This window comes from Malaya genurostris, chromosome 1 (genome assembly GCF_030247185.1).
Source record: "Malaya genurostris strain Urasoe2022 chromosome 1, Malgen_1.1, whole genome shotgun sequence".
NCBI lineage: Eukaryota > Metazoa > Arthropoda > Insecta > Diptera > Culicidae > Malaya > Malaya genurostris.
Window position 1 is genome coordinate 91,802,299 of NC_080570.1, and position 25,188 is coordinate 91,827,486.

Sequence of the window (25,188 nt, forward strand, 5' to 3'; positions counted from 1 at the left end):
ATACATGTCAGTTATGCTCAGGCACCAATCATACACTTATTCCTCATAAATGACATTTGAGCATATTCGGTTTCATTCTAAAGGACAACACGGAGTTTATCATTCCGGTTTTTGCAGATACAACACCGTTTGTGTTGAACGACTCATCCTCGAAATACGCGATCTCACTAACAAAATATACAACCTGTTGCTACAAATGGTTATTGTAAAATATTTCCTTTTATATCACTTTCCCTACTGGCTATTTCGGATTGTTCTCAATAGCGAAACACACTTGTTGAAAGTTTAACACTGAAAGAGGACCTGCCTCTGTTTATTGATGTTTTTATATTGTGTATTGATCGACTTTTCGATCAATACACACTAAACACAATACGTGCAATTAGATTGGATTTTTTCGAACATGTAATGTACAAGGTGGACACATTTGGAGAAGTGTTACATAACAGCTCTTCCCCCTAAAGATCTCGAAGTATATTACAAACAGAGAAGAATTGACATTTATCAATTCTGTTTAATACAAATTTATCAGCTATATATAAAATCATTATCATATTTCTTTGTCTTCAATCTTTTCGAGCGCCTGATTGGCGAAATATTAACTTCAGTTTTCTTCCTTTTTCGAGTCTTCCTTAATTCTTCACTTGGAAAACCTCGGAAATCTTCTTCCGCTTCATCTCTTGCGTTTGCCGATCCTGCCATCGTCCCAGGACAAAATATGTTCGGCCGGACCATTGAGTCCGAATTAGTCACTCTAAGCTGACTTCTGTGTGCGTTGACCCTTACGTTTCCAATTTCCACCTGTGAAATAGTTTTAGAAACTTGTCTTAGAAATGTTGCCTTAATCCATCGGGCGTGGTTATGAGGATTGTGGTTTTTGTACCACACCTCATCTCCAGCCATCAGATTATCCAAAGGACTTGCTACATGAATAGCAGAATTTTCCTTTGACATAACCACATCATTTGGTTTTTCCTGTGGTACATGCGATGTTAGTGTTGTTAAAAAGTTTTTATATGTTTTTCTCGGATGGATTAGATCAATTAGAGTTTTAGGCGTGAAAGAGAAAATTTTCTCTGATGGGAATCGCCCATCACTAGTCATGCAGTTACGAAAGTTAAATAGAAATAAATTGATCTGGTCTTCCAGATCCAACTCACTTATATCTGGTTCAAGCAGAAACTTTTTCAAAACCTCTTTAACCGTCCTTACCAGTCTCTCCGCTTGGCCATTGCTTGCAGGATTATATGGAGGACTTTTAAATACTTTAATACCTTGCTTTTCAAGAAAATGTGTAAAGACTGCTGAGTTGAATGGAGGACCACCGTCTGAAACTAAAACATCAGGCAATCCATAGCGAGCAAAATATGCTACTATCTTTTTCAAAACCTGGCCTGTATCTGTGCCTCTCTTCATCCACTCAATTTCCACCCACTTTGAGAAACTATCTACCAAAAGTAGAAAGGTGTGATGTTGAAAATGAAAGAAATCTATGTGTATACGACTAAAAGGTCTAGTTGTAGGAATCCATTTGGATTGTATCTTTTGTTTTGGTATTATCGCCATGCCGTTGCATGCATCACAATTTGAGACAAACTTTTCAATGTCTCCATTTATACCAACCCAATAAATAAATCGTCTTGCAAGTTGCTTCATTTTAACTACACCCCCGTGGTTAGCATGTAATAGTTTTAAAAGCTCGCTTTGCAGCGATTGTGGCACCATTACCCTGTCTTGATAAAGTAAGCACTCGTCAAACAATTCTAAATCATGCTGATTTGAAAATATGTTTGCAAAGCGCTTGTCAATTCGTTTTGGCCAACCACGTTTCATATAATCAATAATTTGTTGCAGAAATTTATCGTTCTTTGTCTGAGAAGCAATCTTGCTATGATCAATTGGCAATTCTTGCCCAAAATTAATACTTTTGATAATTTCTTTATCATAATCACTTGGAACCAATTGCTCTAATGGGAATCTGGAGCAAAAATCCGCGTTTCCTATTTGGGCAGAGGGTCTATATTTAATTTCAAAGTTATAAATGGAAAGTTCTAAAATGTATCTCTGTAATCTAGTAACATAAATTGAATGTTTACCTTCCTTCCCAAATATTCCTACTAAAGGCTTATGATCAGTATAAACATAAAAAAATTTCCCATAAAGGTATTTATGAAACTTTTTAATTGTGGACACCAAAGCTAAAGCTTCTAAATGTAAAATTGGATAGTTCTTTTGTGCTGAATTTAAAGAAAATGAAGTGAAACAAATCGGTTTCTCAACTTCGTCAATAATATGAGCAATTACTCCTCCTAAACCATACCCTGAAGCATCAGAAACTACTGCTATGGGCTTCAAAGGGTCATAAAACTCCAAAATATTAGCCTTTAACAAAGACTGTTTACTTTCCTCAAAAGCTTTGTCACAATTACTATCCCAAATATATTTAACATTATTCTTCAAAAGATTGTATAAATGGTACAGCTTTGAAGACAGATGTGGAATAAATTTATTATAATAATTTATAAGTCCTAAAAAGGACTTTAATTCTGTAACATTCTTTGGAATTTTAGCCTTCTGTATAGTAGTAATCTTTTCCGGACAAGGCATTAACCCGTCCTTACTTATTATATGGCCTAGATATTGAAGTTCTGTAACAAAAAATTTACACTTTTCAAAATTAACTTTAATATTAGCTTCAGCAAGTCTTTTTAAAACAACGAAAAGTTTTTGTTTGCAATCTTCCACACTATCTCCTGCAATAAGCACATCGTCCAAATAACAAAAAACATATTCTAAACCCTTTAATACTTGGTCCATTACTTGCTGGAAGATGGACGCACTAGATGATGCGCCTTGTGGCAGTCTATTGTAAGAAAATAAACCCTTTATAGTATTTATTACCATGAATTTTCTTGATTTCTTAGAGAGTGATAACTGGGTATATGCGCCTTCTAAATCTAATGCGCAAAAAACCTTACAACCTGCTAAACCAGCAAATAAATCTTGAGCTGTAGGCAATGGGTAAGTATTTGGAATTATAACTTTATTAACAGATACCTTGCAATCTATTACAAGTCTGATTTCGTTATTTTTCTTTGCTACCACTACTACTGGAGAAGCCCATTGACTGGTTTGAATAGGAGTAATTACTTTCTCTCTCTCCAGCTTATTTAAATACTCTAAAAATTTATCCCTTAAACGATAGGGAACGTCATATGCTTTTTTAAAAATTGGTATATCTGATTTCAGCTCCAAATCAGCTTCATAACCAAGAATTGGTAAAGAAAAATCTTTTTTAAATAAATTTCCAAACTTTTGTTTTATTTCAGAGACAATTGTGTCACTGCTAATTTCAGAAAGATTATTAACTTTTGAAAAATTTGAGAAAAATGTTCTCCAGTTTGGAATGAAGGCATCCAACCATGGTCTGCCAAAAAGAGGAATGAAACAATTTTTGCAATTTAGTACTAAAAGTTTCAAATTCTCATGTTTTTCCCTAAAGTCAACTTTGACTTTAACCTCTCCAGCTATTATCAGCTTCGCGCCATTGACAACAATCAATTGTTTAGAGGATTTTTGTAGAGGTTTATTAAAAAGAGAAAAATACTGTGTTTTACTAATTACAGAAACGGAGGAACCACAGTCAACCTCCATTTCCAGTTGTTTATTCTCAACTTTCACCTTTACCAAACATGGTTCATTTATTTTGTTAATCGATGTCACATTCATGCATTCCAAATTACCTTCGTCTGAATCATCGTTGTCAGACTCCTCAGTCCTCATACGGTTCATCAATTCTGAAATATTCTGCGTGCTCGTACCTGACGTTCCGGGTTTCATTTGTTCCACCAGCTTAACGGCCTCTTTCTTCATATTTTTCAACCTAAAGCATCGTTTCTTCAAATGTCCTTTTACCCCACAAAAATCGCAAATTCTAGTTTCAAAGCTCTCTCGAAAGTCTGCCGGTTTAAAATTGCTATTTGGTTTCCAAGTATTTTTCTGTTGATATCTATTATATCCAAAATGCTTTTGATATCGAGGATTTCCATATGGCCTGAACCCTAGTCTATCTTTTACAGGTAATCTGCTATTTTGTTTCTGAGGAATTGGATTATTTGCAGCATTATATGCCGCTGCCAGTTTACCCATAGCTTTTCCCATTGTATTACCATTTGAAGCCATAGAAACGACATTGTGAATAGAAAATGGTTCAGAAGATAAAGTTTTAACATTGTTTTTTGCCGCTTCCCAGGTCTGTATAATTTTCTCAGCAGACTCAAGGGTTTGATCAGCTTCGCTTAGAATTCTCTGCTTAAGCATAACGTCTTTCAAACCAGCCAGCAAACGATCTCGTATTGCCGTGTCCTTAAACGCACCATAGGCACACAGCTCAGCCTGAAGTTTCAATGCTAATAAAAAATCTTCCGCCGACTCATCAGCGTTCTGAGTACGCTGGTTAAAAGAAATTCTTTGGCAAACACCAGAGGCAGTTTTGTCTAATCTCATTTTCAATTTTTCTATCATGGTAGCTAACGGTACAGCTGCCAAACTACCAGTCGGAAACAAAAGCTTGAGTTCCGAGTACACGTACGGTCCCACCAATGTAATAAAATGGGCCTTACGGTCATCTTCTGGAATCTTATTTGCAATGAATACAAATTCTAATCGTTCCACCCAATGAGTGAACGATGTACCTTTTCTAAAAGGTTCCATTGTGGAAGCAAAACCTTGAGACATCTTTTCAAAATTGAAGCGTAAAATCAAAAATTTATCACAGAAATATCCCCAAAAATTTAAAAAAAATTCAATAAAAAACAACCGCGAGAAAAAAATGTAAAAATCCACAAGAAAAAAAAATATTAGAACAATTTTTTTTAACCAAACAGTTCACTAACCTCGAAATAAACTTGAAAAAGCAATTACCACCACAACAATTTTTCTGTTCACGTATTAATAATTTGCACTTTAATAAAATTTATATATTTGCACTACTTTCGGATCGTTTGTTGTATATATAATGGGCAAAAATAAATAAAATTAAAAAAAAATATGTCAGCCCGAAATTGAAATATAGTTTATGTAATTTTTTTTTTTTTTAAATAAAAAGAAAACAAAACGACTCACCGATTGATTGCAATCGAACCAGTAGAACTTTTCCCTAATAACTCCTTTGCCTTGATAATTCCTTTTCCTTGGTAATTCCTTTTCCTTGGTAATTCCTTTTCTTTGGTAATTCCTTTTCACTAGAAATGATGAATTTCCACAATTTTTTTTTTTTTTTTGCGCGTGCCAAGATATAATTGGATGGTCGAATTACTCCAACCGAAGAGAAAGAAACTCCAGCATGAAAAGAATCATAAAACAAAAGTATTAGAAAACAATTAAAACAAAAGTTTTTTTTTTTTTTTTTTTTTTTTAACAATTAAAACAAAAAACCTTTTGTGTTAGTGTATTAGAACAAAACGAATGATCGCTTTTGTAAAAAAAATTGGAAGCAATTTTGCTTTCAAAATGGCGTAAAAAATGTGCTTTTCGCTTACTGTACTCACAATTTTCAATTTCCCCGTAGCCGGTAGTATTGTTGAGAAAAAAAAAAAACGCCAGAAAATCTCTGCCGGAGACGTTTTACTGCTCCCGGAAATCCGTATTACACCGTGTCTTTAGCCACGCCGGTTCCAAATTATCCCTCGTCGCCACTTGTAAAATATTTCCTTTTATATCACTTTCCCTACTGGCTATTTCGGATTGTTCTCAATAGCGAAACACACTTGTTGAAAGTTTAACACTGAAAGAGGACCTGCCTCTGTTTATTGATGTTTTTATATTGTGTATTGATCGACTTTTCGATCAATACACACTAAACACAATACGTGCAATTAGATTGGATTTTTTCGAACATGTAATGTACAAGGTGGACACATTTGGAGAAGTGTTACATAACAGTTATTACAACTTTTAGACTGATCTTGCGAATAGTAACAAAAAAAACGAGTTATTGCGTTAAACTCAAATTTAGAGTAGGAATTACTCAATATCATTGATGAGAACTACTCAATTTTTGACGTTTCCATGTATCATTTGAAAATGAGTAACTACACGCAGAAAAATTTATTTTAAATTTTAATATATTACACTTTGAATTCAAAGATATTTTATTTTGAATCAGCGCTTATTTTCATTTTCCTTTGATTCAAATACATTTGATATTTACTTCAAAGCAAATTATTTTTATTTCTACGCACACAGAAATAAACAAAATAAACATTAAATTCAAATATATTGTGTTTTGAATTCAAATATATTTTATTTCCACCTGAATTTCATTTCACTTAGAATCAAATACAATTGTTATTTGATTCAAACAAAATAATTTTGTTTCTAAAATCATTTCACTTGGATTTAAATACAATTGTTATTTGATTCAAAGCAAATTAGTTTTGTTTCTAAAATCAGGCTTTCGGGCGACTGTGTGTAGATTCAATGATGTTTTTTTTAATTCAATAAATTGTTATTTGAAAGGAATTTTTGACTAATTATTGTAAATTAAATACTAATTATTGTAAATTTAATTTTTATTTATTATTGAATGCATTTTGTGCGCTCAGTTGAGTACGGTTGCGGTATTGACTCCTCTGATTCCTTTCGTTCAATAATTTCCAAAAGCTCTACTGTGAAACCGCTGTCTGGAATGAATACAAATGTTAGATAAGAATTCATAACCTACCTATCCTATGAAAGCACTCACTATAGTATCGCACAATTCGATCGATTTCAATCTTAGCCAAAGTTGTGTTAAATTTCATAAAATCAGCCAGTACAAATGTTTGATTCAATGAAAATGTTTTAGAATCAATAATCTCTGGCATTTGATTCAAGGACGAAAAATTTCAATCCAAGAATTTGAATCTAAGACTCAGTACATTTAATTCAATTAAACTCAAGCGTCAACATATTATCTTATTCGAATCTATTCAACGACATATTTGATTCAAATACATTTAATGTACTGTAACAAGCATTTGAATCAAATACATTTTTGATTTGTTTCAATAAAATTTGGAAATTTGAATCCATATCTCAATATATTTGAATCTAATATACTTTGCCACACTAAATTTGATTCAAAAAGTGTTTTATTAGATTTAAATTTTAGTTCAAAAATTGTTTTATTTGATTCAAAAAATTGTTTGAAGTTGACTTAAAGACTCAATATATTAGAATCTAATGTGTTCTATTTCCCTGCGTGTAGTACTCAAACTTTGAGTAACTTTTTCTAAGCGTGTTCCTTTCATTCGCTCCTTCAATTGTTGTCAAAATACAAAGAGCAAAACCACCCAACAGCGAGAGTTTCGTTCAATAAGCTAAAATTAAGTAAACCGTATTAACTTGAAATTGAGTCAATATGACTCAACTATAGAGTAAATATAACTCATCTTTGAGTATTTTTTTGCACGTGTCTTACGAAAACTACCCAGAGCCACTTTACCTAAAATTAGGTTATTGAACGAAACCCCCAAATTGGGTGGAATGTACTTAAAATTAGGTTGATTTGCGGTTCCGTCCACGCTCTTTGAACATAACCAGACCCTGTCAGCTTGGAGCGATCTCAATCTTCAGTTCAGCAACGCTATTGCATGGCATCACATTCAACATATCATGTCAATTGTATGGGTGCGCAGTGCTGCTGTTTTGGCGCGCACGAATTTGACATTTCTCTTCCCTACTTCTAAGTACAAGATTCGATGCGAACTCGCCTGAGGGCACCATGTTCGCAAAAAAGGATGTTGCCAATGATTTGTTCCGGAAATGTGAGAGCTGGATATCTTGTTAATATGATGTATTTGACATAACTCATGGTTTGAGCTAGGACAGGACCAGACAACTGGCTTCTTTTTCCAGAAAAATGCTTCTCTTCTTATTCCGGTTGCTCCCTGCTGTAAATAATAAATGCCTCGCGATCACTGTTGCCAGTAGAGATAATTATTCATTCTGAAAACTTTCTCCACTGATAACATGCAATTATTTATCATTTGAAAACACTTAGACAAATGTTATATCGGTCAAAAATATAGCTCTGGATTCATTTTGATCAGATGTTTGTTTTGAAGAAAACGTTTAGTTGAAACAGCTAAATAATTTTTTTCTAAAACACTCAATTTTGGGTAATTAATTTTTGCAGCTTTATTAACAAAAGTATTCAACATATTCTATTTGAGAAAAATAATAACATACAGAAGTATCCAAAGATTCGGTGCTATTCTCAACCAACATAATCAATATTCTCGTCCATATCACACTTCGTGATTTCAGGCTTTCTCCTTGTATCATCCAGTGATTGTTAAATGTACTCGTATACTTTCCGCATTGACAGGATTCAAAAACAAATTGAACTTAAATCCTATTGAAATTATTAATTTTGAAAAGATGACCCGAAAAATAAAATATCCAATATCAAGCTACATTGTTACCGACGATACTGACAACACTTTTTCTACCACCCTGCAGTAATCTTGATTTCAACAACTTGCACGCTTAGAAAAAGTTACTCAGAGTTTGAGTACTAGTTACTCATTTTCAAATGATACATGGAAACGTCAAAAATTGAGTACACGCTTACTTGTGGCTACCCAAAATTGAGTCAAAAGTCACTCAATTTCGCAAAAACTATACCTACCCAAAATTGAGTACAGTAAGTATTACGCAATTTTGGGTAAATATGCTTTTCGCAAAATTTGAGTAGAACTTACTCACTTTTGTTGACATTTGTAAATATGTGGAAAGTACCCATTATTATCCAACCCAATGATGTTTAAATAAATTGCTTTAAAAACTTTAAAAAAACAACTACGTTTTATTGCAATACCCACATGTGCAATAGGTTTAATTCAAGGTTTTTTTTTTCAAACATGTATCCGGAACAGTTCTGCTTCTCTCGGCATCAATCCACCAAGCAACCACAAACGGGACGTTTGAAATCTATTCGTAGTTCAAATGTATTTTTATTGCATAATGTAAAAATGCATTTTAATGTATTTTACTTACCAGCTAGAGCCTGACACGACTCGCTGTCTATATCACTTTTAATTTTATCCATCCGGAAAAACTTAAAAATGTCGGATGGCGCGGTTAAGTTACTTTGACACAGTGACAGTTTTAAATTCTACTCATTTTTGACATCTGTTCACAGTTGTTGAAAATGAGTACTTTCGATTCACTCACTGGGTAGCCACAAGTAAGCGTGTAGTTATCATCAATGATATTGAGTAACTCTTACTCTAAATTTGAGTTTAACGCAATAACTCGTTTTTTTGTTACTATTCGCAAGATCAGTCTAAAAGTTGTAATAACCATTTGTAGCAACAGATAGTATATTTTGTTAGTGAGATCGCGTATTTCGAGGGTGAGTCGCTCAACACAAACGGTGTTGTGTCTGCAAAAACCGGAATGATAAACTCCGTGTTTTGCTTTAGAATGGAACCGAATATGCTCAAATGTCATTTATGAGGAATAAGTGTATGATTGGTGCCTGAGCATAACTGACATGTATGTTAATTTGCGATTGACACACTACTCCAAGCAACCACCACTTGATATAGTATTGAATTTAATTACTTAATATTTTAAGACAATACAATCAGAAAAGGAGCAACTTTTTTGCAAATTTGGTATATGTGAAATAAAATTTCACTCAAAATTTCAGTGATAGTTACTCTATTTTTGGTACATGTATAAATAAAGTATTACTCAGTAAATGAGTAGATTTTACCCAAATATCGTTTCCAGTGGAACAACTCAAATTTGAGTAAATTCGGAGTTACTCTATATTAGAGTTGTTCCACTTTTTCTGTAGATGAGTGAGATCTTACTCATTTTTGAGTAACTATTTTTAAGCGTGTGTACTTGCTTATGTCAATTTCAACCAATAGCGGCCCTTACACGGGCATTAAAAATGTCATTTTAAATGATGTCATTTAAATGATGTAATTCAAATTTGTTAGAAATTTCGTCATTAGTGCACCACTACACGTTCATTAAAATGATATTTTTTTTTACTAATGACATTTTTAATGACTCGTGTAAGGGCCGCTAATCACGAGCTGGTCCGAAATTGGTCTTAAAAGTGGATTAACAATTGTCAGGTCCTGTCCTAGGGTTTGAGTTGCGATTACTCAAATTTATACACGCTTAGAAAAAGTTACTCAGAATTTGAGTTCTAGTTACTCATTTTCAAATGATACATGGAAACGTCAAAAATTGAGTAGTTACCATCAATAATAATGAGTTACTAACTCTAAATTTGAGTTTAACGCAAAAATTCGTTTTTATGTTACTATTCGCAAGATCAGTCTAAAAGTTGTTATAACCTTTTGTAGCAACAGGTTCTATTTTTTGTTAGCGAGACCGCGTAGATCGTAGAAATCAGTTGTAAACGGAATAATAAATAAACACAGTATGATTATTTTATGTATTGCGTGTCAATTAGTTAATATATTAATATAATACAATTAAAATAAAGGAGCAATTGTACGCAAATTTGGTATATGTGGAATAAAATTTCATTCAGAATTTAACTAATTACTTTATTTTTGGCACATGACAAATAAAGCATTACTCAGTATATGAGTAGTTTTTAACCAAAAATCGTTTCCAGTGGAAGAACTCAAATTTGAGTAACTAAGGAATTACTCTAAATTAGAGCTGTTCCACTTTTTCTATAAATGAGTGAGATCTTACTCATTTTTGAGTAACTATTTTTAAGCGTGTAAACTGGAACAATATGTCAAAATTTGAGTATGGATTTGAGTAAAATAAACTCGTTGCCATGAGTTCTCTCGCATTTATTCATACATTAGAGCAAGCGTTGAGATTTTAAACATTTGAGTGAAAAAAATACTTCTTGCAGTTCAGTGCGTTTTCATTCTCGGAATATTCGTTTTGCATTTCCGTTTCTAGATCCTGTTTTGAAAACATGAATCAACGTCAATCATAGAAAGAAGAATAACTTTGTATATGAAAATTAACGAAGAAAAATTTCTTCATTTTGAGAGCAAAGAACTCAAATTTTGAGTTGAACTTACTCAAATTTTGAACAAAATATATTTTTCTTAGTTTGAGTAAAAATTACTCAAGTTTTGACAATTTCGTCCCTTAACGCAAAAATGAGTAGAAGGGTGATAACTCCAGGTCAGAGTATGTGCACTTTTTATGAATTTGAGTGATGTGTTACTCAATTTTGAGTTATGTTTAATGAGAGTGTGGTTTTCAGGTCTTGCACCATGCCTTAAACGCTCATTCAATGCTACACTGAGCAAAATACCACAGTAACCGTAAACTGTTTTCCATTGTCATTTCAACTATACGCTTAAATATTAGCAACAACCATGATATATGACTATTCACCATCTGTATTGTATAAATTACTAGACAACAAAGACTACGACTTGACTAAACTATTTGTATTTATGACTTTTCTGGCATGGTCATCCTGACAATGGTAGTCATCTCAAATATAAGAACAGATAGTTAAAATCACAATTTTTAGTAAGGTGAAATTGCTCTCGAGCCTTGTATATATGAGGAGCTAAATAGTTATCGCTACCATGTAAATATGTCCACAGTTTAATAATGTTACCATAATTAGATACATAGTTTAAAAGACGATTATGAAGTTTGAAAACACTATTCATGTAGTCCATATCAACAGAATTTATGTAGTAAGCACATTATCGTATAGTGTTTTTCAACCTACTATGTATTACATTTGTGCTGACTATACAAATTGTCAATGAACGGGTGTACTGTTATTGTCACATAAAGTTAATCTAATTTAGCAGAAAATTTCGTACCTGGGTAACACATCAGTGATGGATTTGAACAAAATATTCTATATTGTGACTGTGTACTTTGGTAGGTCTTGCAGGTAGGTAAAGTTTGTAGCCTTACTAGTTTCCGAGGTTGAAATTCAATTTTTCAACAGTTTTTCCGGCAACTGTTATGTTTTCCAGTGAAATCAACATCTCGTATACGGTTTATTATTCATTATCGGACGCTGTAGAAACAACATCAAGCGATTGATGAAAAGGAAGATTATCATTTGATTCCCGGATTCAATTCGCTCGTATCACAAGGTGAGTATCGAGGTTTGCATCTGGACTTGGCTAATAATTTCTTTCCTGCTGCCAATTCCTGCTTCAGGAAAAACTCCACCGGACAGAACCTTGAATCAACTGATGCTATCAAGCAATGCTAAGCAATATTCCACCAGGTATATTATCATTTGATTTGATGCGAAAATAAAATAGAGTTTAATGAAATTATTTTGTTGTTCTTATTTTAGAATTTAAATTCATAAAACTTTTTAACATTAGCTCATGTTTTGCTGATCTTCAGCATTGTTGAATCAACCACTGCCTTTAGTTTCGAAATAACTAGAAGTGAAATGTCAAAAATACCATGACTGGTTATAGCAAGAACTATAATGTAAAAAAATATTCGGTCATGGTTAGTCTAACCATCTCAATCGTATTAGTTATTCATACAATACACAGTTCAATATTACTATTCTAGAGCCGATACCATTCATAGTAAACATGAACATGACCATTGTTGAAATCATCTGATTTCATAGTCGGCTGAAAACCACTATACGCTCATGGTCTAGAGGCGTGCAAAACAGCTCATTTTGGTGAACAGCTCCGAACCGATCAGCTCACCAAAGTGAATCGATTCGATGTATCAGCTCATCAGCTCTTTTATTTTGAACTTAAGGTTCATTTTGTGGTCCGTTTTTCTTATCACCGGTTTTCTTTCAAATGCATGATCGAAATTGATTTGCAATGATGCAATGAATGCAATGCGAAATAATTTATCTTTAATTGATGTCGACTAAATTGAATCTCTTAAAGAGCCGAAGATCCGATCAGCTCGTAGCGTGTTCCCTGCGTCATAATGCAGTGAACTGGGTAGCAAATGAGTGAGCTGGTGAGCTGCGGTTCTTTTGAAAAGAGCTGTGAGCTGTCAGCTCACTTCAATGATTCGATTCACTGGAACAGCTCAGGAGCGAATTGCCCATCTCTATCATGGTCAAGTTGGCCCTCTATATAGTAACAGTTACCATTTTATTTTACTGAGTGTACTCTCAAGTGAGTAGTTTGTACTCACTTTTGCTTATTTAGTCTAAATGTCAAAAAGTGAGTAATATTGATTTAGAAGAATGAGTAACTTCGACTCAGTTTCTAAATTGACAATAAGTTCTACTCACAAAGCTTTGAAAACGTTGTGTGAAAATTTACTTGCACTAAACTTTGTCGGAGCGGAACTTCTCCCTTTGTCGGAGCGGAACTTCTCCCTTTGTCGGAGGTGGAACGGAGGAAGGCTGACGGATCCTTTACAATGACCGATGAACAGGTAGCGGCTTCCTTCATTCGTAGGATAGAAGTAAGTCAGTATTTGTTTAAAGCAAAGAATTCCATATTCGAATCCCTTATTTAATTCGCATGATATTGAGTAATATTTACTCACTCGAGCTAATTTTACCATTTGTAGCACTGAGTAAATGTTACTCAGAATTTGACAAATACCATATTTTCTCAAAAGTGAGTGAACAAGCTTTACTCACTATAGAGTAGTTCCACTTTTAACGAAAGTGGGTGAAATTGTACTCACTTTAGAGTAACATTGAACGAGCGTGTATATCGAAACACGCGGATTTGTGGAGTATATTGTTATATCGTGTTTATTTTTTGGAAATTGTGTTTTTAGTACCGTAACTCGCAAGAGCGATTTTTTAAAAGTGATGGGAAAAGAGAAAAGAAAACGTGTGTGTTTCGAAGTACTTTTAAGAAAGCAAGCATCTCAAATTAAAAAAAAATCAAATCCCTTTGAAATCCAAAGAACAAAAGAAAAATTTACTATTCTAAATCGAGAAACAAATGGTCGATGCACCGGTATTCGAGGTATGCAAAGAGCGAAAGCCGTCAGCAGCCGTAAGCAGTCGCTCGGTCAGGAATTTCTCTTGAAGAATAAAAACAATAAATTTTTGGATCTACGAATGCATACGACAAACAAAAGTAGTATTCAACCAAACAATCTAATAACCCGCAAGTCCGGTTTATCTCGCCGAAAGGATTTGTTCAACTTGAACGATTCGGTCAAACTTACTCATAAAGGTCAAACGTTGGAAACAACAGACCTAGATGATGTTGTGAATAGCGATAGTGATTCGGATAATGGTAACCTGAATGGTAAGAGAAATTTGTTCACTAACAATATAATGTTGCATATTAAAAAAAAAATCGTTTGGTACAATGTCAGGCTAAAACCGGAGTGTTTTATACCCGTATAAAGAATTTAAGGATCCCCTAATACCTTTGCAAAGTTGTAATACATATAATTTATATTTCAATTTCCAAACAGTTACTGCAGTATTTTTTTCATTTGTTGACCCAATCAAACGAAATGTCGCAAAGCGGTACATGGCTGCAAAAATAGATATTCCTTGAATAGGTTTCTCCTTTGTTGCTTTCAGGTACAAAATTCTAGTGTTATACATCTATTTTCCGCATTTTTTTTTCTTGAAAATTTTTTTTATTTAGGTTTGGGCGTCTAGCTATAGCTTTATTTGATACAACATTTAATATTTCATTTCTCAACATCTCATATTATGCTTGCCTATGATTATGTCCTGTATTTCGTATTTTAGACTGAGTTTTTTCATTCATCAACAGAATTGCCATTTACTCAGATTTATCCGTAATGTACAGATTTGTATTTGCACATACAAATCCCGTACAGAATTAGCATTTAATATATACATATTGTAACGAATTTATTTTTTGTCGAAAATCATACACGTTCTTCATAGCAGACCTTTACGGTAAGCTTCAAAGCTGAAATAATATTTTATTAATATTAGGAATTCATCATAAATTAATCTTACAATTTCGGTGTTCAGATAAACTAAATTTCGCCCAAATGTAATATTCACGCTGATCGATTGAGGTTATTCTGGTGCACGTTTCCTTTGTGTGTCACATTGTCAATTTGTTTCGCATTGTCCCCGTACGGTTGTATGGGAACAAGAGACATGTGGATACGTTCGCTTTCCTTGACGATGGTTCGTCTCTCACCATGATCGAGGATACACTAACCTTTGATCTGGGAGCATAAGGCCCTCGCACATCGTTATGTTTAGGCTGGACGGGTCAGATAGAGCGGACAGAGCCCGATTCGCAGTTAATTCGAATTCAGATTTTAAGATCCCTCAGCGCTATACCAAAGCTTATCGAAAAGGTTATACTGACACCAATTTTCAATCACTGCAAGCAATATATCGTCGATACTCAGCACGGTTTCATGCCTAACCGCTCAACAACCACAAACTTACTATCGTTTTGTCTTATGTGTTTGATGCAATGTCTAACGGTTTACAAACGGACGTTATCTACAAAGGTCTTTCCTCCGCTTTCGATATAATCAACCACGACATCACGGTTGCTAAGTTGGACAGACTTGGATTCAGTTCGAACATTCTTCGTTGGTTGCAGTCGTATCTTAGAAATCGTCGTTTAGCAGTTAAAATTGACGATCATACTTCTGGAGAGTTCCTCGCATCATCCGGAATACCACAGGAAGTCATCTAGGACCGTTAATATTTTTACTGTACTCCAATGATGTCAATTTTGCCTTGGAAGGTCCTCGCTTATTGTTTGCTGATGATGTCAAGATCTATCACATCATCCGCAACTTAGAAGACGCAGCCTTTCTCCAGCGGCAATTGTTAATCTTCGCAGATTGGTGTAAAGTTAACCGTATGATTGTAAATCCAGACAAGTGCTCGGCCATTACGTTCACGAGGAGAAAAACGCCATTGCATGTCGAATACTTTCTGGATGAATCCTTGATTGGAACATCTACTAGCGTTAATGATCTTGGCGTCCATCTCGATGAACAACTTACATTCAAGCATCACATCAGTTACATTGTAGCTAAAGCTTCCCGTAGCTTAGGATTCCTAATGAGAATAACTAAGCACTTTACAGACGTACACTGTCTAAAATCGCTTTACTGCTCGCTTGTTCGTTCAACTCTCGAATATAGCTCATGAGTTTGGAACCCATGCTACCTGAACGGTGCTCATAGAATTGAGGCAATACAGCGCAGATTTGTTCGCTTCGCTCTTCGCCGATTGAATTGAGGCAATACAGCGCAGATTTGTTCGCTTCGCTCTTCGCCGATTGCCGTGGACCGATCCTCATCAACTACCTACTTATGAAAGTCGCGGGTTATTAATGGGTCTCGACACATTACAAGTGCGACGAGAATTATCACGCGCTTTGATAATAGCAGATATATTCAACGGTAAGATCGACTGTCCCGTTTTGCTCAACGAAATTAATAATAATTTGCGACCCAGAACTCTCCGCAACAGTGCTTTTCTTCGACTTCCTATACGACGTACCAACTATGGCGCAAACGGTTCTATTATTGGTTTACAGAGATCGTTCAACCGCATTTCATCTGGGTATGATTTTAATGTGTCACGAAGCAGAATGCGTACAAATATTATTAGGAATTATCATTAGAACCAAATTGTGTCTGTTGATTGTAAATAAATAAATAAATAAGTGTGTCAAACGCTCTGTTACAAAAAATTGTCTCAAGTATATCCTTACTTGAGAGGTATCCCTGTAGATAGTTATGAATCCGTTCGACCTCGTATCCTGATGGGCATTGATAATCTGCGAGTGGATGTGTCGTTGAAAGTTCGTGAAGCTAGAGAAAATGAACCGATCGCTGCAAAAACACGTTTGGGGTGTTGCATCTATGGACGTGCTACGACAAAACGTTCTCCCGATGGTAGTGCATTTAACAACTTGCACGATTTACTGCAACCCGGAGATGAAGATCTCTATCAGTTAGTAAAGGTATACTTCGCCATCGAAGGTGCTACAATCACAAAAAATATGGAATCGGACGCCGACAAGGGCGTATTAGACATCCTCAAAAGAACGACAAGAAGAGTTGGTCGTGGGTTTGAATCAGGGCTTTGTACATTTTCCTGACAGTTATTCAATGGCCGTTAACCGCTTGCAAGGACTAGAAAAACGATTACAACGGGATCCGTACTTACGCTGTAGATTAGAAGAACAAATTCGCGATTACGAGACAAAAGGGTATGCTCACCGTGCTACGAGTGATGAATTGTGTTCTATCGACACCAACAGTCAGGAAAATCCATATGATTTGGGACGCTGCGGCTGAAACTAATGGAGTGTCGTTCAACAATAAACTTTTAATAGGACCGGATTTATTGACGTCATTGACGCCCGTCTTGATACGATTCCGACATCCGGATGAACAATCGCAGCGTTTCTTGTGGCGGAATAGTCCATTTCTGAAACCTACTGTATACATTATGGACGTGGCCACCTTTGGGTCTGCCTGCTCGCCGTACACAGCACAATATATTAAAAATGTTATTGCTCTTGAGTTTTTTGAACAGTATCCCCGTGCCGTCGAAGGGTTTTTAAAAAGCCATTACGTGGACGGCCTGTTTGACAGCGTAGATACACCTGAAGAGGCGGTGAAGTTGATTAAGGAAGTGAAACTCATACACGAGGCAGGCGGATTCGAAATCCGAAATTTTCTTTCTAACTCTGAATAGGTTATACGAAGGATCGACGAATCTTCAAACGTGAAAAACAAAAGTTTGAAACCCAACGAAGCTGCCACAAGTGAAGCAGTGTTGGGTCTTCTCTGGTGCGCACTACGTGATGCTCTTACATTCTCTATGACTTTTAGATTGGACATCGAATCTTTGGTGAACAGTGACACAACACCTACAAAACGTCAAGTGCTAATCAGCGATAACTTGATAAGTAAATGACAAAGATGGGTAGAAGTTATGCAGTCTCTTGATCAAATATTCGTTTCACGATGCTTTCTACCAAAAGCTGGAGTACTGTGAACTTCATACGTTCGTCGACGCCAGTGAAGCAGCCTATGCTTGTGTGGTGTATTTGCGATGTGTCTTCAAAGGTCATCCAAACTGCAGTCTAGTAGCATCGAAGACAAAGGTTGCTCCACTGAAACCTTTAAGCATTCCCAAACTTGAATTACAGGCCGCACTGATTGGTGTACGCCTGACAAGCAGTGTACGAGATGCTCTCACGTTGCCCATTAAACGGAAGTTCTTCTGGACAAACTCGACGACGGTGCTATCGTGGTTGCACTCTGATAGCCGACGTTATCATCAGTTCGTGGGATTCAGAGTAGGTGAGATCCTTTCATTGTCGGAAGTAACGGAGTGGAAAGGCGAAGCCGATATAAATCCGATAAGCAGTTGGTTCGTGGGACCGACGTTTTTGTATAACTGCGAACAAAGTTGGCCAAAATGCCTGATTTTGGAGGAAGAGAAAATTGAATTGAAAAAGATTTTTCTGCACGAAGAAATTGTACCGATCATCGATCTCTCTCGGTTCTCATCGTGGGAGCGATTGTTGCGAACGGTTTGTTTCGTATATCGCTTCACTGGAATTCTACGGTAAGGTAAACGTCATCGAACCAATCCAACTGGACTAATAACACAAGAGGAGTTCCAGAAGGTCGAAATATTTTATGGCGTTTGGCGCAGACGGATTCATTTCCGACGAGTATCGAATTTTGCAGAAACTCGAGGATTCAGGAGTCTACCGTGGAAAGCTTTCGAGGTGCAGCCCTCTATACAAGCTCACAGTGTTTTTGGATGGCGATGGAGTGATAAGGTTGGGAGGTCGTATAGGGGCTGCACCTCACATCCCCTACGAAGCTAAGTACCCTATCATCCTACCCAAGACCCATACAGTGACCAGTCTTATCATTTCTACATATCATAAACAGTTTCTTCATGCAAAACACGAGACAATTGTGAATGAAATTAGGCAATGTTTTTGGATCCCTAGCCTTCGATCGATCGTTCGACGTGTAACAAAAGATTGTCAATACTGTAGAGTCTATAAAGCGGTACCCCAGCAACCGCAAATGGGACCGTTGCCAAAAGTAGGACTAAAACCGTTTATAAGGCCGTTTACTTTCACGGGTGTTGACTACTTCGGACCAATTCAAGTTAAAGTAGGACGCAGTTTGGCCAAACCGTGGATTGCACTTTTCACATGCCTTACGGTGCGGCCTCTCGACTTCGTCGTGCATTAAAGCAATTGGCAGGTTCATGATCCGACGAGGAACACCACAGAAAATATACTCTGACAACGGAACAAATTTTATAGGTGCCAGTCGTCTACTAATGGAACAAATGCGTGTTATAAACGCAGGATGCGTACAATCCTTTACGAATGCCCGGACAAAATGGTTCTTCAATCCGCCGGCTACGCCGCATATGGGTGGTGCATGGGAACGCATGGTGCGCTCGGTTAAAACTGCCCTGGTAGCAATTGCGAACAGTCAACTTGAATGTATCAAGCCACGTATTTTCAATTATATATGATTAAAATTTTGATTAGTAGCGAGCAGTGTCCTATTTGGCTGATAAAATTCTTTGGCATACCGGATCTTCCTGCCATAGACGGCGGTTTTGAAGGAGTAAGCGATGTATCAAAGAGAGAGCATCGCTCTGATTGGTCAATCGATGTTAGCGTAAAATCGTGTGGCTCGCTGTGCGTATTACATTTCTCTCCATGCTCTTTCGTAAATGTGTAAAATGACTCGATGTGGCCGGGTGGCCAAGAATGTTTTGATGTTTTCGGTTACAAGTTTGATTACATCACATAAAATCCAATAAACCTACCGCTTGTTAATTTTTACAGAAAACTTAATTTTTGAGTTGTTTGTGGTTATCTCACACTGTTCAAAATATTATCCTAAACTCCTAAATCATATTTTTGATGAAATAGTGAAATAATTATGTTGCTGCCATTAATACAAGTCGAGATATTCACGATTAAGTTCTGCCCATTCTTTCATATGGCTAATTTGGAAAAGGCGCCCCATAGTAAAGTAAGTCGTATTCACGACAAAACATACTCAGTGTTCGAACTGCGGCGTAATCCTTCGGTCCGGCAGGTATATCTTAGCGTGCTGCTCTTGCACGCCAAGCTCTACCTGTTGGCAGATCAGCTCAGTTCTGTATTTCTATCGACAGTTTGAGACTAACAGAAGTGGCCACTTCGAATCAGCTAGAGTAAACTCTTGCTACCAGCCTCTCCACTAATGCCAGCTTGTGACAAGAGATTATAAGAGGGTGCGCGTCGGAGCCGATTGCAGGCCGTATAAATCTGGTCTTCCACGGCTTCTCGGCCAGAGTCCAGCTTGTGGAAAATGGCTTGTAACTAAATTTCGCCTATTTTAGTGAACAGAGAATGAGAAAGGCGCTTCCAACCAAATCCATCCGACACTAAAATCAGCAAGTGATGATTCTCTCAGCTGGAGACAAAAGACAACCGCTGTTTAGCATCAAATTGAAGAATGAAGGTGATATTTACTACACACGAGATACGTTCAGGGTGGACAAGACTTATTTATAATGGGAAAAGTGTTTCGTCGAATGAAAATGTTGCGCAACATATTACGCAACATATTACCGAGTCTTGGCGGTTTACGAGTCCTGGCGGTTTACCCGCTTCCCTAGCTCATGCATACGCGCGCGTCTAGCTTACATAATTTCTGCCTGTTTATCTCGGCCGGCATTTGTTTACCTCCTACATTGAATCGTCTATAAGTCCATAGCGCGCAGCTCTGTAAAATCGATCCTGCCTGTGTGCATATGCTGATCCTTGTTCTGAAGGAATGGTTTATTACTATGTAAAATAAACATGAGACTTAAACTGGGGTAAACAATTCCAGTTTTCTTATCTGGTGGTAGAGCGTTTTTCTGCTAAATTGAAATGTTCGATCGCGTTTTGAAATCCTGGATTTGAACTTGTTGAAATGACTGAAATCTGCCGGGTAACTTTGCTAATTTCAAGCCGTCGAGAATTTTTAAAAATTCTGAGGAGTTCCTCCTACCCGTTTAAACAGTGTCTTGCTAGCATTTTTTCCGCATCGGAGCACTTCTTGTCTCACCAAGGGTTGCGAGGCCTTCCGTTAGTCGTTGAACCAGGAAATCGTCTGGTTTGGGCTTGTTATGCGGCGTCCAGAATCAAACAAACGAGGAAGTCATATTCTTCAAGTGGGGGGAGTTCTTCCATTAATTTAAGATACTTGAGTTATTATTTCGGCATTTAATCCAGTCAATATTTTTTGTCAAATCATATGGAATATTTACTGGATTACAAATACATTTCATTAAGCTGTCGTTGTTCAACTTGAGCTCCTGGAGGAATATATACCGAAGCTATATAAATGTTTTTCCCTGTAGTGTTTATTTGACCAGCAACGACTTCTATACTATTAATGAACTTCATCATGAGTCTTGCAAATGAAAATAAAATATCATAACTGATTTTGTTATTATATTGTTATCATAAGTTTTAACTTTCAACTGTTTTCATTCGTTGAATACCTCAAAATAACACAAATTGTTATACAGATCAACTGTTGATATATTTATGTTATGATTTTGTTATGTGCATCTGATCGGGTATCGAGACGTATAATGTTAAGGTCATTAAAATTTAAAGCCATTTTTGACGTAAGCCATGTAAGCAATTATCCATCAAATGATACAAAACCTGAGAGAACTAGCCATTGAGCTGATAACTGTTTCAAAAAATTTCTAGCTATTGGGAAGGAATGCCGTTATGAGGGTCTTTAGAGATTCAGACATATTGAATGCTGAAAAAATTCAGTCTACAATTTCCGAAAACTTCAGTAATCCGTTTGGTGGTTGGGAAACGGAGTCCACAGGATTATTGTCTTTTTTGTTCTAGTTCCTGGATTGGTTTGTGAATTTGACAAACGAGGAGGCACAGTCTTTGGTTCTAAATTTGACGTTTTTGGATGTACACAGGGATCTTTTTTGATAGTGACATCTAGGTACCATTTTTGGTAATTTGGGTGAGGACTTCTTTCTCTTAACTGACTCTTGAGTAGTAACAAACGATGTACCTTCACTATTTTCATCAGAGTCAGATTCCTCTGGCTCTAGATTTGAAAAGGAGTGTTTTCGGTTTCGAGAGGGAGAAATCAATGACAATTCTGAGCATTTCTGCATATGTGCTTTGAAAGAGTACTTCATCGGAATTGAAAGAAAGATAGCTAATGCACAAACAATCTTTTCGGTTTCTTTCAAGAATTGAAGAGAAACATTTTGAATAGAATACTACAGTATAATATGGATCAGGGTCATTTCGCCGAAAGTCATTTCGCCGAAAGGGTCATTTCGCCGAATAGGCCACTTCGCCAAATGTCATTTCACCGAAAGGATCATTTCGCCGATTCCTGCAATTGTCTTAACATCGATTTGATTAGTGTGCTTTCCGACCTCGCTCCCGCTCGTTCGCTTCCCGCTAACTAAAGCGCTTCCGACGACGGGACTCTTTCGGCGAAATGACCCGCTCCCGTATTATATATGAGGGTATCATTAATATGAGAAAAGCATCATTGCACCCTTATATGGATTAGAACAGGTTTCTATTAGTACTATTATTTTTCTACGTTATTAAAATACAACGCTTTAGTACTATGCTGCTTCATATATATAACACCTGTTTTATGTGTTCTTTTATTACAGAAGACTTCGTTGAAGAAATGCATTTTGGTGGAAGTGAGAACAGGAAAGATAGGAAAACAGTAGTTGATGAAATGATAGCTGAGTCGAAACGGAGAAAAGCGGAAAAACAACGTGAAAATGATGAAATATTTGAGATGACACAGAAACTGGACAAAAATTGGCAGCATTTGGTGTCCGTGGTAGGCGGTCAAATGAAAAGTGTCAATGAAAAACCAAAACTGGAGGATTATGACGTGATTATGCGGGAGATGATATTTGAAAGAAGGGGTAAGCCAGCGGACAGATTAAAATCAGAGGCCGAATTGATTGCAATTGAGCAGCAAAAGTTCGCCAAACAAGAACAAGAGCGATTAGCAAGGATGAATGGAGGCGGAATAGTTAGTAAAATGAACCACAAATCAGCTGATGATTTGGATGACGGGCAAATATTATTGTCAGTAGGGGACGACGAAGAAATATTGCGGAATAAAACAGATACAGCGGAATATAATAATTATAACCCCAGAACCGTTTCTAAGGAAGCATGCGATGCACCTGAATATGATTCCGAAGAAAGCAGTAGTGAAATGAATAGAAGTAATGATACTTCAGATGACAACGATGAATTGTCTGACCTAAAAAATGACACTGACTGCGAGGAGATAGACAGCATAACTTACAATGCACAGAGAATGAACAGTCCAGAAACGAGTGAACCAAAAAAGCTTAATTTAGTAAACCAAAACAAACGTCAAGAAGCTATTGATGAAATGCCGCATAGTTTCGAAATTCCAACAAGATATGAACATTTACATGAACTTCTTTCCAAATATAATCCTGATGAGCAATCCATAATTATAGAAAGAATGATAAGATTCAACAGCAATCAATTCTCTCAAGAAAAAAGGCGAATGCTAATATCATTATTCGCTTTTATAATGCAATATGTAAATGACCTCTTTCTTGGAAAACAGTTAAATTGTATCTCCACTGGATTCCAAGTTGTCGAGAAATTAATACCATCATTACATGATTTAATGCAACTCAACCCATCAGAGACATCGCAATGTTTTTTGGAAGTTTTGAAAGAAAAGCAACACGAATTTCGTAAGAAGCCGCGATACTACCCACAGCTTGATACATTAGTATTTCTTAAGCTAATCCCGGTTTTTTTCTCGGCGTCTGATTTTCGTCATCCTGTGGTTTCTCCAGCGTTAGTGTTTGCTAGTGAATTACTGTCCCGTTGTCAAATTCGAACAAGAAAAGACATTACTGCAGGGCTGTTCGTAGTAACAACAGTACTTGAATGTGGTGAACAGTCGAAACGTTTTCTCCCAGCAACTTTGAATTTTCTCTCGGGCATTATTTACATGTGTTCTCCCAAACGATCGATTCAACTAACGTCAATAGTACCTCCGTTCAAAACATCAGTACCATGGAATGATTTGCTAGCTTTAGATGTAACAAAAGAAACAAATAATGTAGATTACAAGTTTCAAGTGGAAGATTTTATCGTGGACCATATTGACGAATCGTTTAAGGTACGAGCTCTATATTCTGTACTGGGATTGGTGAAACTTGTTTGCCATCAGCTCACCGTTTCACCAGGTGTACATTATATCTGCGATAACTTTCTCCAAAAATTGCATAGTCTTCAAGATTACCTGTTACCATTGGAATTAAAGACCAAATTAGAACAAGTATTTGAAGTTGTTAAGCTAGCTCGTTCTCGCCCTTTGCACTATCTAATCGACGTAGAGAGAAAACCAAAAATTCTTAGACTACTGGAACCTAAGATTGAGTCAACGTACGATGATATTCGGCGGCGACCGACAACTAAACTTACTGCTAGAGAACAACAGAAAAATTTGCGATTGAAAGTTAAAAAGGAATCCCGTGCTGCTGTTCGTGAAATTCGGCAAGATAATACATTCATCGCCAAAATGCAGTTTAAACAACGGGCAAACAATGACCGTATACGGCTCGATAAAGTCAAACGTATTTTCTCCGATGCTACATTGCAGCAAGGAGAGCTCAAAACACTTGATAGGAAAGCTAATTACAAATAAGTCAAAATATATATTTAGCCAATACTGTCGACAAATTATCATCCAATGAGAAATGGTCCCTTACTACAAAAAGCTTCAATCTCTGTGTTCGAGATTATCGTGTTATCTCGATTAGATTCCGATGACACATTCCGTGTACAGAGCAAATCGTCATCGTTCAAACGACCAACCCTGCTTTCGTACAATGCGATGAAACCTGAGAATTTTCGCCGCTGCAAAAATTTCTTCTTTCACACGTAGGGATTTTTATTTTTCTTTTTAAGAGAAAGAAACGGGAGTTGTGTGGTGTTGTTAGCTTTCTCCGGACAGAACCAGCCTAGATGCCGTGTAGAATCCGGCGGAAAAAATAATCAGTTTTCACGAATAAGAACAAGGAATCAAGACTTCCCGGGATTCCAGTATCGAATATAGTTGAATCGTTCACTCGGGAAGTCAGTGAGTTTAGTGGTGCACCCGAGCATCTTGAAACCGGAA

The 25,188-nt window shown here is 36.4% G+C and overlaps 2 protein-coding genes and 1 long non-coding RNA gene across 3 annotated transcripts; 2 read left to right on the forward strand and 1 right to left on the reverse strand.

The window, feature by feature from the left end:
• Positions 1–274: 274 nt before the first annotated feature.
• Positions 275–4,727, reverse strand: LOC131440727 (uncharacterized). The gene is made up of 2 exons (XM_058612256.1): positions 3,744–4,727; positions 275–801 (listed from the first exon to the last, which is right to left on the reverse strand). The coding sequence occupies exons 1-2, from the start codon at positions 4,711–4,713 to the stop codon at positions 755–757; spliced, it is 1,017 nt and encodes a 338-aa protein (XP_058468239.1). The 5' UTR covers positions 4,714–4,727; the 3' UTR covers positions 275–754.
• Positions 4,728–11,487: 6,760 nt separating this feature from the next.
• LOC131439456 (uncharacterized) lies at positions 11,488–12,314 on the forward strand. Its single transcript, XR_009231133.1, has 2 exons — positions 11,488–12,128; positions 12,196–12,314. It is a non-coding gene; the product is annotated as an uncharacterized LOC131439456 (long non-coding RNA).
• Positions 12,315–13,688: 1,374 nt separating this feature from the next.
• LOC131440728 (nucleolar protein 14 homolog) lies at positions 13,689–24,738 on the forward strand. The gene is made up of 2 exons (XM_058612257.1): positions 13,689–14,243; positions 22,667–24,738. The coding sequence occupies exons 1-2, from the start codon at positions 13,796–13,798 to the stop codon at positions 24,712–24,714; spliced, it is 2,496 nt and encodes an 831-aa protein (XP_058468240.1). The 5' UTR covers positions 13,689–13,795; the 3' UTR covers positions 24,715–24,738.
• The last annotated feature ends 450 nt before the right edge of the window (positions 24,739–25,188 follow it).